At 40.3% G+C, this 14,668-nt stretch overlaps 1 protein-coding gene and 1 non-coding gene across 3 annotated transcripts; one reads left to right on the forward strand and one right to left on the reverse strand.

The window, feature by feature from the left end:
• Positions 1-1,511: 1,511 nt before the first annotated feature.
• nek3 (NIMA related kinase 3) lies at positions 1,512-10,470 on the reverse strand. 2 transcript variants are annotated; one of them, XM_031297494.2, is made up of 13 exons: positions 10,117-10,470; positions 9,675-9,768; positions 9,485-9,582; positions 9,314-9,397; positions 8,173-8,240; positions 7,973-8,059; positions 6,556-6,610; positions 6,138-6,338; positions 5,726-5,840; positions 4,966-5,118; positions 4,722-4,844; positions 2,394-2,511; positions 1,512-1,905 (listed from the first exon to the last, which is right to left on the reverse strand). In XM_031297494.2, exons 1-13 carry the CDS (start codon positions 10,231-10,233, stop codon positions 1,839-1,841), a joined length of 1,380 nt encoding a protein of 459 aa, XP_031153354.1. In that variant the 5' UTR covers positions 10,234-10,470; the 3' UTR covers positions 1,512-1,838. The 2 variants fall into 2 exon arrangements, with proteins under 2 accessions (XP_031153354.1, XP_031153353.1); XM_031297493.2 differs by having other exon boundaries at positions 4,951-5,118; positions 10,117-10,469.
• A 395-nt stretch (positions 10,471-10,865) lies between these two features.
• Positions 10,866-10,938, forward strand: trnak-uuu. Its single transcript has one exon. It is a non-coding gene; the product is annotated as a tRNA-Lys (tRNA).
• Positions 10,939-14,668: the final 3,730 nt, after the last annotated feature.

Consider the following 14,668-nt stretch of genomic DNA (forward strand, 5'->3'; position numbering starts at 1 on the left):
CTGGTTTCAAAACATCTGGCCAAAGGACTGCAGTTGAAAATTAGCCAGCTGGCTAACACTGGCACATTTACAGAAATGTGGAATAATGTGTGCTGTCCTTATGAATAAATAAAATGAAATGAAATTGTGCGTTCAGTGGTTCGCTACCAATTCATTCTTCCATTTTACCTATATATACATATCAGGCTAGTACCAGGTTGCCTAGTTCTTTCTGGGAACCTTTCTAAGGAGCTACAGTTACATATGAGATTATTAGGAAACTATAGAACTGGTAAAATCAAGTTTTACAGGTTTAGTAACTGTATAAGTATCCCTTATCCTGATCATATTACTGAAGTTGCATTGTTGAAACTGTATGAAAATCAATATAAGCATATAAGGAGAAATTAAAAAGTAAGACCGCTGGGACCGGCCCGTTCTGGGAACGGCAAGGGTTGCGGGTGTATTATGTGTATAGAACAACGGCTCATACATTGTCCCATACTAGCACCATAAAATCTCGTATTTTATCTGCTTTTATATTTGTAACTATTTTTAACTGCTCTTTAATGTTCCATTACTTATACTGCACTGTAACTTTTATTCTTGTATTTTAATTGTTTTTATGTAAAGCACTTTGAATTGCCCTGTTGCTGAAATGTGCTATACAAATAAAGCTGCCTTGCCTTGCCTTGCCTTATCACGCAGCTGCCTAGATTCCCTGAAGCTATGGAGGCACAAAGTTGAAGTACTCCTCTGCCTGGAAAGGTTATTAGGTTATGTTGGACACTGACCTGAATGAGATCTGGGGTTACCACTGCCTCAACTCACATAGTATGAGTTCATAATTCCACCAAACAAAGTTATAAAAACAGGTTGTCAAAATGTCAAATGAATGCTGACAAGACTGGTTGCTTAAAATCCATTTTTAACTACATGGCGAAAGAAACATGGAAATCTGACAGGATTACCTTTCACTGGAATTGTGTTTTACATGATTTAATGTCACAAATACATTGATTGATCAAAAATGATGATTTCAGCAAAAGTTATCTGAGCCAGAATCTAACATTTCTCACTCCTGCCTACTACAGAAGGTTTACTTCAGTGATTTGGACTCCACCTAGTGGTACATAATTAACACTTAGCCAACTGTAGGAAGACCAGCTGTCATCTCTCTGTGTCGGCATCATTATGGTCACAGCAAATTCAAAATACCACAACAGCTAAAGGGTCCGGATGTGTGGTTTGTTAGTGTCTCGCCAAGAGAATAAAAGACATAGAATAGCAATGACTGAACATGTTTAGTCTACTTTTGATATTGCAGAGGAAATGAACATCAAAAGGTGTGGGCGGGCTCACAATGGTTTGAGCCCATGGAGACCCAGCTGCTCTGAGTCGGATATTTCCTGCTTCCCCGACAAGCCAAACAGGAGCTTCCAGACGGCCTCAATCTACTGGGAATGTTATCATTGGTAACCTGAACAGTACGCAGCAGATGTTCAAATCAAACAAGAGACAGTACATGCACACACATCTCAAACATCTTTATGTAAAAAATGTTTTTTATGACAACAAGTCAAACAATAATTCAAATGTTGTCGCATCAGTGTTCACAACAATTAGTGCAGAGCTTGAAACATAACATTAAGAAAAGCTTACAGTGTCACTGTTACTGTCTGAGCTTAACTGGGTTTTTGTAAACTTGAATATAACCCGCTATAAAAACAAATTTGGTCCTCATTTCTAAGATCAAGACGGTCTTATGTACATGAAGTGAAATTATTTTTGGAAGTGTCTTTAGTGAATGTAAACATCAATGACAGCCTTGTTGACTGTGTAGGCTCAGAACTAAGGCTTTAGTGATCCAAAAACATTTTCTCAACTTCATCCATCCAGTCACATGGAGATTCTTCCTCAAAGTCTCTGTGAACAGAGAAGTAACAGTGTAATACATTTTAAATATGTTTTATATTAGACGTCACATATACAAATGATACAAAAACAGTACATTCCATACATTCTACAGCTATCAAACACAGATTCATACAACCCTAATTAATTATATTTATTAGTATTATTTATAATTAATATTTAATGTGAATTTTGATGTTTATTTTTCCAGGTGCTTCATTGATTTTTTTTTGTATTATTGTTTTGCAGCATATGTTTATTTTGGAAAAGAAATTGACCTATTTCCCACCCCATACCTTTTGTCATAACCAACACATTAGGCATTAGTGTCTTTACAAGATTTGTATGACTAATGACTCCATCAGGGACGTCAATCACCAGGACTTCCTACAAGTATTTCTCTTTTTGTCCTGCTGATGTACTGTACCAGTCAGATTCAATGAAATGTGCCCCTCCTTGGTAATGTCATGTATTTACAGCCATTAGTCAGGGTTACTTACGTGTCCTCGTCATCAGAGCGAGGCTGCAGACGGTCCTCGTCTAGGACCACTTCAGGCTCGGGACCGTCAGGGTCGTCACCCTGTGGCTGGGAGAGGGGTCCCACCAGAGGGTCCTCACCTGAAAATGGAAACCAAAGGGGACTGTTTATTTCCTCCCCTACCAGTGACGGAGTACTCGAGTCCTGGACTCTGACTCAAGTCGCTATTCTCTAGACTCGTGACTCGACTTTGACTGATGACTTGGACTTGGACCGGAGGATTTATGAAAGCATTCATGAAATAGGACTCGGAAGTTGGATGACGTTTACTTTTATGTGTAACAGGAAGTGATGGAGTACTCAGGTCCTGGACTCTGGACTCGACTCAGACTCTCTCTCAGGTAATGGTGACTCGACTCAAACTATTCTTTGGTGACTCGGACTCGGACTCGAACACTGGGACTTGAGACTTGACTGGGACTGGACAGAAACACTGCCTGCTACACAGACATATTCCTACCAAGATATAAATGACTCTGAAATTTAATGAAAACATTCACATTCGAATAACTGTGTGTACAGCAAAGTTACTTGAAAACTAGAAAATGCATTTCCTGCAGAAAATGCGTGTGAATGCTGAATAGCTAAATTTCTAAAGCTAAACTGGATTAACAGCTTAAATCTGTAAGAAGAAGTTGAAGTAATGAGAAGACTTGGAAAAGTGGGAATGGTTTTAATTAGTATGAATTTCATTGACAAGTTGAATAACACCACTAAGCGCGTGACATATTACTGTCTGTAGTTGCAATTTGACTGTCTGGCGAAAATGCTGCGTCATGCTTACTAATCAGTGGCCATGTTTGTAAACACAGAGGAGATCCCTTTGATCTCTGGTGTTTGTAATCAGCTAACGACCTGTCACCTGTGTCAGACTGCTGACATTAATGGACACTGAGGCCCTGTTTACACGAATACGCTCTCTGGTGAAAACAACAACATATTTTATCAGATGTGCCTTTCGTTTAGACGGCGACGGCATTTTTGGGGCTTAAAAACGCTAAAAAGTGAAACCACCCTCCAGAGTGGAAATCTTAAAAACGCTCCACCGTCGCGTTCCCGTCTAAAGGGTAAAAACGCACTGTGTGAGTGTGAGTGTGTGTGTGTATATGTGTGTGTGTGTGCGGTGTGTGTGTTCCGTGTGTGTGTGTGTGTGTGCCGTGTGTGTGCATTGTCTGGAGCAATAACTCCACCTCCTCGTCTGTCCAGACAAAATTGTCAGCTTTTGTTGTTCGCTTCGCGCTACTGGGGAGAGGAGAGGAGGAGAGAGGAGGAGGAGAGGGAGACAAGTAGAAGGAAGGTTCTACGCAGGCGCGCGGACTTGGTGGATCACATTTCACACACTTTTGCGTCACCATATGCACGCAGATTTCAACCCCCATAACGCTCGTCTAAACGCAGAATAAAAAGTGAGAACCAACGCCACTTTTGCGTTTTCTCTTCAGATCGTTTCCGTCTAAACATAGCCTGAGAGCGACCTGTGAAAGAAAGGCTCAGACAGCCTAAACTATAGGTGGCATAAGTGAAATGACCTCATCTACGGCGCCACAAGTCCTTTGGGAATGTATTGATATAAAATCTATGTGGAAAAATTTTAAAATGTGGGCATATCAGCGATTCAAAAAAGTGGTTCGCTGTGCCTTTGCGTGGAAATGTCAAGGATGTTTAACATGGGCAGCGAATGGAGGAAGATTTGGAAGTGTTGTCATTTGTAAGCTCACCAAGCAAAATGTATAAGTCCTATTGCTTAAATGAGCACATTGGCTGAAAGTAGGCAAGCATACCAACGTTTTGATGTATATATGTTGTATGACAAGGAAAAATTGTGGGCGTGAGAGCAAGTTATAGAGAAGGGACTAAGATAATTTGTTTAAGGTCCGTGCTCTAGCGATAACATCACCCACTGTAAGTCACGCAATACACACCTATTATAAGCTTCCTGAAAGGAACACTAAACTTAAACTTAATTTTCACAAAAACTATTAAAGATATCAAACTGCTGAGATAGAGCCCAATAGCTGAAGTTTTTGTGAATGGTTTAAAGTTTGATTGGTGTCTGTAGGTAAAAGTATGAAGTAGGAGTAGCATTTTGAAGTAGAAGAGGATTTGAAGCCTGCTCTCATTGACATTAATTGTAAAAGTTTAAATAAAAAAAGCTTAATATTTTAAAAAGTATAAATATCAGAACAGATGTTGAAGAAGTAGCATTATGTGCTTAAAGAGCTGAACATTTAAATATTTGATGCTGAATTCACACATTCACACAATAATGTGTATTCAGACATACACCGACCTCCTGTGTTTATTAAAAAGGTGCTAAAGGCTCTGCTCAGCTGGGCCTTCTCCAACAGACTCAGAAGCTTCTCAGGAGGATCCCTGTCCCATCGTCTCCTCTGCGTGCTGGCTTCTGGCGCCTCTGACACACCGGGAAACACAGGGATACAGCTCATGCAGTATTTCATTCTCCAAACTTGAGTTTAGTCAAAAATTAGAATGTGAAAACACTGCTGCTGCTATCATACTTCCATGAGACGAACCTGTGAGGGTCTGGCTAGTTGATGTCATGCTGTCAGATGAGACGAGGCTGGCATTGGCCAACATCTGCAGCACAGTATCTGATGGCTGAGCGGCCCATTGCTTCCGAGGACCCGGCTCTCTGCTTTCACAGTGGGCTTCAGGTAACTCCACGCCTGAGGTAAAGGGTTACTTAGGATCATTTTGTTGTTATATTTCTTGTTTTCAAGAGAGTCCTGACAAGGACATCATCTACTCTGTAGATGATGCATGCATAAAAACACAAAGAGCAAGAAGAGAAAAATATATCAATAAACAAAGGAAAATGTAAAAGATTCGGGAACCTCTGTTGCTACAAGAGATGTTCTAGCAGAGAGCAATGAAGAGGTAATCATGATCATAAATATTAGTTTCAGTTGCAACATGAATGGATTATTCATTTTTACTATTGCTTTTAGCGCCAATTGCTCCTTCCTTTACCTTTCTCAGGTTTTCATAAAATAAAATATCTAAAAGTATTATAGAAATAACAGAGGATACTTTTCATGTTTTGGGTATGGCTGTGTTGAGTAGATTTAGCTGAGTCTTGTCCGAATTATCAAATCTTTCATTGTGTTTTTATATAGTTTGAAAAAAATAGAATAAAATCATGTAACATATTTGACATTTTTTCACTGACAACCACATGTAGGTTCCCACCAGTCTTCGCAAAAATATCTGCGATGATTGTAGCAGTATATCCTTTTTTCATGACGATATTGTTAACTTTGACCTGGACTCTACCTTCAGATGTTGACGTTTTCATTAAACTCTTCTCTCTCAGAAAATTAGCCACCTTCTTTCCCTCTTCTCTATCCCATCGACCCGGACGCCTCCCCTGTGCCTGCATCTCTAGCGCCTGTAAAAGATGAAAAGCACTGCAGAAAATCAAACGAATAACATGAGCTCCGTGGCCATCTGAACTAACAGCAGCTGGTCAAAGGTCAGATTCCACATAAGCTCACCACAGCTGAGGAAACTGTGTAAGAGTTTAAATTCCCACTTTGACACCCTGTTGTGATAGTATGTCGCACTGATGGATGAGCAGCCATAAAATCACTTCAGGTTCAACTGTTTGAGCAGCTGTCACCACGCAGGAAGCTCAACTGCAGTGAACAGCACTTGTAAGAGCACATGTGTTGACTTGTGTCTGTACCTGGGAGGGCAGATGTGCACGCAGGAGTCTGGAAACCCGGTGAGAGGTCAGGATGCTGTGCAGGGATGGCCTGTCTTTTGGGTTTGTCTTAAACATCTGTTTAACCAAATACTGCAGCTCGTAGGGCAGGTGACTGGGGAGGGGAGGGTACGCACCCCGACACACCTTAAGAATCAGGCTCTTCCAGCTGGGTGCCTGGAACTGGACACAAGAGTGAGGTGTGAGGATCTCCCGGACAACAAACCACACCGCAACATCTGAGCCACAAAAAATACACAGCAGATAATCTAACTCAGCTGAAGATACTGGGCCTCCATCATTCCACACAAGTATTTCATACAATGATTCATTGACAATATTTAGAGAGAGGCCCAGAGTCAAACCCGTGGAACATGGAGAGATGAGGGAGGGGAAGTACCGGGTGTCGCAGGGTGCAGAGCTCGTAGAGAACGCAGCCCAGAGACCACACATCACTGCAGAACACATAAACATAGAGATGCTTATTCATTCACACCAGACATTCGTCATGTATTGTACTGGCACAGTCAAAAAGATACACGACCGGTTGACCCACGCATGTGTTACATAATCACTGCTGAGCTGAGAACACAGACTGTTTTGAAAACTCATTAATAAAAAGCATTGTGTTCACAAGCTATGTTGATGGAAGGGAAACTCTAACCAAACATGGAAATTGAGCAAAGATCATGGGATTGTTTTTGCAGTTAAAAAAGTCTATCTGTTGTCTGTTTGGCCAATGAATGACATCATGTCTCAGATATCAGAGTGTCCCTTCAAAGTACTATCGACGGGAGATTTGAAAACTGTTTGTGCTCCTACGTAACTATGCAATAATAATGTAAAGAAAACAGAGCCTATACAGTATGGCTGTATTTTCTATACATTTTAGCAATGTGGTACACTGTCTGCATGTGCAACACCTCCAACGTAATATTCAAAACAGATATACTGGAATATCATAAAAGTGCATTATTGGTTTTGTACAAACATTACATATGGTAACGCCCCGTATACAGATATCTAACTTTTGATTCCATGTGTACCTGTCTTGTCTGTTTCTAGTTAGGCTAAATTTTGTCTGATGGGGATTGACATTGTAATTTTTCTGCACATATGGTCAATCCATCTAAGGGTTTAAGTAAATAACACGTGCACATTCTGCAGATATCTTATACGTCTCGCATTGCTAGACCTAAGTCCACAGTGCTGTGTCAGCGTTAGTGTATGGTCTGGATGCACGAGTAAACATCCTGGGATAGGGGAAAAAAAAGCTCTGGCTTGTTTGTATTTCTTTAAACCAATCACAATTGTCTTGGGCAGTACTAAGCCAAGGATGCAACGACGATGCTCTTGCAAAATAGATAGTAAAAAGACACGTACATCTGCACACACAGACTGCACATCCGATAAGGCCGACCTAAATGCATCAACATAAGCCTGGACACTGTCTGTATATGCATATGGCACATTTTACGGATTATATGTATGCATATAGTTATATCTATTCATATATCAGCTTTATGTTCGCCTATGTTGTTCTTTATTTGGGGGTACACAGTTATTGCCATATCCAATATTTTCCGCACATGGATATTGATCCAAAGTCATAAAGGTTGTCCTTTTGGTTTTTGTATTGTTGGCTTTTCAATTATTTGTACTTGCATATTTTTCTTGCGCTCCTGACAGCAAATCAACTTTCTCATCTGGTATAATAAAGTGACTGAACTGAACTGAACTGAAGGTTTCAATTCATTTTCATTTGATCTTGTGCCATACACAATGCAGAAGCCGGCTAAACAAACATGGTAACATACCTCTTATTGTTGTATGGCTTATTGTCCCAGATTTCTGGAGCCACATAATATGGCGTCCCAACATATGTATGAGCGTATGCCTTTGAGCTGCAACACAATTACAAAAATAATCAGAAATGTAACAGCAGCAAATCCAGCACTGAGCATTGACTTTTAAAAAAAAAGGCAAACTATAAATTTATGCCTTTCTCTTCCTGTACCTGTTCAGAATACACGCTGAGCCAAAATCCCCGAGCTTGATTGTCCCATTATCTGTCAGGAAAATGTTCTGGGTAGGGAAATAAAAGAGAAGTGATGACTTAACATGAAGAGCAGCCAACCATGGCAAAATGATGATATTATGCACAAGTGGGAGATAATGTTGTGATCTTATCGCGATCTCATCATTTCACTCCACAGCGCTCACTCTGATGAGATTTTATCAACACGCATCCAACCAATAAACTCAATTATCGACTTCCTGTTCAGATTCAGGGAACAACAAAGAAAATCTTCCTCATGAGTTCATAATGTCTGTTCTTATGTATCTATGTATGTAACCTGTTGTAACATAAAATAAAATCTATTACCATGTATAGTCATTCTAAACTGTAATGTCTAGAGACTGCTATACCAGGGGTGCAAGATATATCGACTCAGTATCGTTATCGCAATATCACGCTGCGCAATATTATATCTAGGGGTGCAAGATATATCGACTCAATATCGTTATCGCAATATATCGAAAGTGTTGCAATAAGTATGCAATATTTAGTTTATTTTGTGGAGCGCTGCGTCCCGTCCGTTGGCTGTGTGGCTTAGTTGTGTTTGATTTAGAGCCCGCTTGAGACGATAATGATCATCATTTCATTGGCCAGTTACCGTGCCACTTGCACATGTTATTGCACGTCAGCGCACGGGTCCACTACGTGACAAACCCTATGGAGCGTACCACGTGTCTGCATATTTCAACAGAGTGACAGTGGAAGTGAAGAAATAGATAGAGACAACAAAACGGAACAAATCAGAGAAGCAAAAGAAAAGTTGTGTCCTATATATTTTATACTGTACAACCAGTAAACCATGTCCTGTTCTATTTTTTTATTGTTTTTATACTGTAGGAGCAGTGAAACGTGTTCTGTAGACATGGTCGTTATTTATTTATTCATATTGGACCAGTCCAATATGACTTTCAGTTGAAATAAACCTTGTGTTGTAAGAAAACTTGTTGTATTTGTTATGAATCTATTTTGATGCGTTTTCCCATAACTTTTGTAATTTTACATATGTTTAAAAATATCTAAATGAATATCTATATCACAATATCACACTGTGTCAATATCGTGCAACCCTAAACTATACCTTGGACTTCAGATCTCTGTGCAAAACCCGTTTATCATGGATATGCTGTGCGCCAGCACACATTTGAGCAAACCACCTCAAGATCTGAAAATAAAATAAAAATAAAATGATAGTAGAACAAAACAGGTTAGGATAGGATAAAAGTGTTAGTTGCAGGAAGTTGAGGCCTACATCATCAACCCAGAACTGTGTAGTTTTCTGTTGCTGGATCCTCTGGAGCAGGTCTCCTCCACTGCAGTACTCCATAACGATACACAGGAGGTCATCAGCTGAACAAACACAATCACACTGCCTTTTCCCACAATCCAAATAGTAATAATAACTGTATGTCTTGTAATAAGAGAGTTTGGTTTGTGAATACCTTCCAATGCCTCCCTGAAGGCCACAATATTAGGATGTTTCATTCTAGACAGTAGGATGGCTTCTCTCCTCCAATTCTCCAATTTGGAGTGATTCTATAAAAATGCAAATACAAGCATGGATGCATTCTCTATTATGCAAAAACAAACAGTTTCCACGTCTCTGGTATAGGTTATCAGCACAGAGCAAATAACATTTCCATATCATACCCCAGGCTATAACATAGTTTTCTAGTCAGCAGCAACGTGGTGGTACGTATCCAGCATCTTTTTGTTTAATTCACTATTTTATTATACAGTAATATGCTTCTTTTTTTTTTTACCCCCAGAGAGGCTTGCTGCGTAGGGGGATCATGTTACCTGTTCCACCACACAGGTAGGAAGCTCACAGGTGAGGATAAAGCTACAGTATATACAGTATAGAATATATTTGTTTGCACATACCTTTGGCAGCTGGATTTCCTTGACCACATAGTTCTCCTGACTGCTTTTACACCGGACTAACAAAGCCCGACCGAAAGAACCCTCACCGACGACTTTCTGGATTAGGTATCTCTCCATAGAGCTCCTTCATAAACCACAATAAAGAGACCACAAAGGATAAACACAACAACTAATCTAGCTACAACAGACTGGGCCGGGATTACAGCGAGAAGATTGTCTTATTTTGCTCTTCAGTGCTCAAATTGAGACATTTACAAAGTGTAATAAAAGACTAATGCACCTAAAGAATTCTACCTGGGACTCGTGTAGTTTGTTTGGCCGCTACTTCCCTATTATTGTATGACGTAGGGCGAGACAGCATGACCTGTACTGCGCGGCATGGCCGCTAGATGACGGTAGATTGTTATCTCTAAATCTTAGAGACCATAGAGTTACCGCACCGACTACATTAGGCCTACTGTTATAATAATTTGTCCTAGGAGTCTAGTTTCATATTAGAACGCTCTGTTATTCAAGTGCTTATATAAGCCTAATGTATTATCTTTAAATGTTTCCACTTTTACTCGATGCATATGTTTTTCATTCCATAACGTTACGCAGTGTTATTATGTTTACACTGTAGGCTTTCTGCATGATGTTGCTTTTTGCTGCCATGTTTGCCGATCCCGGTCGGAATTATTAAATCATAATTACAAAATAGACGTGTGGACAGACAAGTTTTAACAGTCCTACGTTTGTACTCTGCCAGAGCCCGGATAGCTCAGTCGGTAGAGCATCAGACTTTTAATCTGAGGGTCCAGGGTTCAAGTCCCTGTTCGGGCGATAATGTTTTTAAACAGCTTTAGATAGATTAAAGATGAAACTTGCAGTTAAAAACAATCTACCACTCTGACAACAAGTGGAGTTGCTGGGGTAACACAATCGGTGGTGGAGATGGTACAGAAGAGTGCTTCCTCATCTGGCACAAGTCTGTTCACATCCGTAAGATGTCACATTATGAGAAGATGTGTTTGACTGTATCACAGTGCAACGATAATGAAAAACTGACAAAAAAATAATGCAAGACTGACGTTCTGCACAAATGTGAAGTGTACGTGTTTTGCAGTTAAGGAGCTGAAACTTGAAAACACACTGGTATAATATGGACCAAGAATCATCTTCTGTCGCATTCAATGCTTAGCCAAACTGTAGCATGTCAAATGTCTAATTTTTGCCTCATTGCCTCCTGCGTTTCTGCGTGCTCTCTGGCAGTCCTCTGCAGCCCTCTCAGCCAATCATTTTCCACAGGAGGAAAATAAAGGCAACAATGAGGTAAATATTGTGCATGGAGCAACAGTTTGTGTACAGCTCACTGGATTATGCTGCACTTCGTTTTGGAAATGTGATGGACATTTTTTTGGTTTATTTTTTTGGAGCGGAAAAGATCCATCAATTAACTCTTTAAAGGGGGCTGGAACCGATCCAAGCTGATCATCGGGCGAGAGGCGGGGTACACCCTGGACATGCATGTCGCCAATCAATCCTAGAGCTGACACATAACCCTTCACTGCAATTTATAGCGTTAATTCCGAGGTAACCTTACCTGCATGTCTTTGGACTGTGGGAGGAAGAACATGAATAGTCGCCCACACTGGAAGAACATGCAAACTCCACACAGAACAGCCGGACAGTAGGTTCAAATCCCTAACCCGCTGGTTTGGGAAGAAGCCCTGTACAACCCTCAGTTAAGCGATGGTGACTGTATTTTCATACAGTTTGTGTGAACCATTCCTAAGAAGACAAGACAGCAGTGAGCTCTTCACTTCACATTATATAATCTAATTCGAATGTAAATCACTGCAAACTCCAGCTGGGGATTTTCACAAGGTAAAATCACAAGTCCTACACACAAATAATTGTAGTTTTAGAATAAAGAAAACATATTAAAAAATATATACACATATAAATACACATTGTTATTGGGAAGACCCTCATACAATTTCATCGACTTGAAATTCGACATTTGATTTTACCTATTCAAGTTTTAAAGGATCAGTAAACTCTGTTCTACAAATAAAACCTCGATAAACTGAGAGTGAAAGCATTTTCCGTGCCCTACATCTATAGTTTCTAAACTAGGCCTACATTTTTAACCCCAAATAGCAGTTGAGCATCGTCTTCTGTGAAGTGTAACAAAGTGTTTGTTTGTATAATGGGCTAAAGTACAATAATTCAATTCAATTCAATTTCAATTCAATTTTATTTATAGTATCAAATCATAACAAAAGTTATCTCAGGACACTTTACAGATAGAGTAGGTCTATACCACACTATAATTTACAAAGACCCAACAATTCCAGTAATTCCCCTAAGAGCAAGCATTTAGTGCGACAGTGGCGAGGAAAAACTTCCTTTTAAGGAGAAACATCGGACAGACCCAGGCTCTTGGTAGGTGGTGTCTGACGGTGCCGGTTGGGGGTGTGATGAACAGTGGCAATAATAGTCACAGTAAAGATAATGGAACAGTGACTAGAAATAGTAGTTGTTGTAGTTCATGGCATAGCAGGCCACTGCAGGGCGTTACAGGATGTAGCATGGCACAGCTGAGCATAGCAGGACATAGCAGGACACTGGAGAGCAGCGCAGAGCATAGCAGGACGTAGCAGGATGCAGCAGGACGCATCAGATTTTGGTGCCGCCCTAATCCAAGGAAATATGTTGGGCAAAAACAAAAACGTAAGGACTCCGGGGAATAAGCTAGGGTGACCAGACGTCCCCGGCTGGAGCTGTCCCCGGAAATGTCCCCGGTTTTCACTGTGACTGACAGACCTGAAATTGGAATGAAATACTGGTGCACCCTACACGCACAGGCTCAAGACAGCCAGAGCAAGCCTCAGAGCTCAGAGATGTTCTAGAATACCCATTTTACAATGCTAAAATTACTGTTTATTTACATGGAGTCTGGTGGGTTTAGCGAACGCAATTTCATGGACTTTTTTTTGTTTTAAAAAAGTATCTTACTCTTTAACAGAAAGATCGACCTCCTTAGAATTTTTTTTTTCCATAATGTTGTCAGACACTTAGAATATTAATCTGAGCCTGTCAGTGGCAAAACAAGCACTTTTATGAACGTAAATACAAGCTGGACAATTGACATCCTATTAACTTACATTGTAGCTTGTTTCACCGTTGCCAACTGCAGCGATCTCATTTAATACTGGACCAATGTCAAAGGAAAATATTTCCTCAATAGTTTTAATTGTATCTGAAACTCAATGAGCTGTTGCAGAAACAAGACCAGCGTGAAGCAATAAAGCAAAAGCTGTCAGATAAATGTAGTGCAGTAAACATTACAACATTTCCCTCTGAGGAGTAGTGGAGTACAAGTATGAAGTAGCAGCAGGGGCGATTCTAGGATCAGACCTTTAGGGGAGCTCAGCCCCTAATGAGAATGTGACATGGATATAGTGCATGCAAAAGTGTTAATCTGCGCCATGAAATTACCAACTTCTTCACAACCGCACTCCTGCTCTCCCTCTGACAGATAGAGACTCAGCCAAAGGGCCAAAATTATAATGTATTCTCATGTAAACTATTTATGTAAGCACAGACATTTTTGTTAATTGCTTAGCCAGTGTATCCCACCATAATGGTTATTATATTGCCAGATTCCAGATAATCCCACTTACTTATCCACTTACAAATATGAATATATATTTCTACTGGTATGCTTCCTAGTGACATTAATGGAAAAATATGAAGAAAAAACTATTCCACCTGTGTGTGCATGGTTATAATTCTGAAGTGCAAAATAGTTCAGGCTACAGCACAAATATTTCCATCCATAGATAACAATAATCAAGTCTAACCTCTGAATTTCTTTTCAAAGTGCACCAGATTGAGGCATTTAAACGTTAAAATAGACAACATTTTCTTCAGTGATGCCCCTGGGGCAGTGTCCCCGTTTTAAGTTTTACAAAGATAAAAACATTACCTTATTGGGAGGTATTAACAATTCTGAGCTGAAAATGTCCCAAGATTTTGTCTCAGAAATCTGGTCATCTTAGAATAAGCTCCCCAGAGTTAGGTTAGTAACAAGCATTTCTGGGACACACAAATGATAAGAGAGAGGAGAGAGAAGCTCAGTGTGTCAAAAGAAGTCCCCCAGCAGTATAAAACTATAACAGCATAATTAAGAGAGACAGGTTAAGGAGAGGAGCCTGGTCGGGCTAGAACTCTCCCCAACCGGATCAGGCTGTATTGGCCTGCCTCCCTCTATTTTTATTATATTATTGATTATATGGTAAATTAATCTGACGACTATGAAGAGAGCAGGTGGGCCGGGTTAGGCGGACGCTGCAATTCCTCACTCCCTAACTATAAGCTTTATCAAAGAGGAGAGTTTTAAGTTTACTCTTAAATGTGGTGAGGGTCTGCCCCCCGAACCCAGACTGGGAGCTGGTTCCACAGGAGAGGAGCCTGGTAGCTGAAGGCTCTGGCTCCCATTTTACTTTTAGAGACTCTAGGAACCACTGTCGGGCTGTTTGTTTGAGTGTGCTCTTTCACATGTCAA

This window comes from Sander lucioperca, chromosome 5, assembly GCF_008315115.2.
Source record: "Sander lucioperca isolate FBNREF2018 chromosome 5, SLUC_FBN_1.2, whole genome shotgun sequence".
Taxonomy (NCBI): Eukaryota; Metazoa; Chordata; class Actinopteri; order Perciformes; family Percidae; genus Sander; species Sander lucioperca.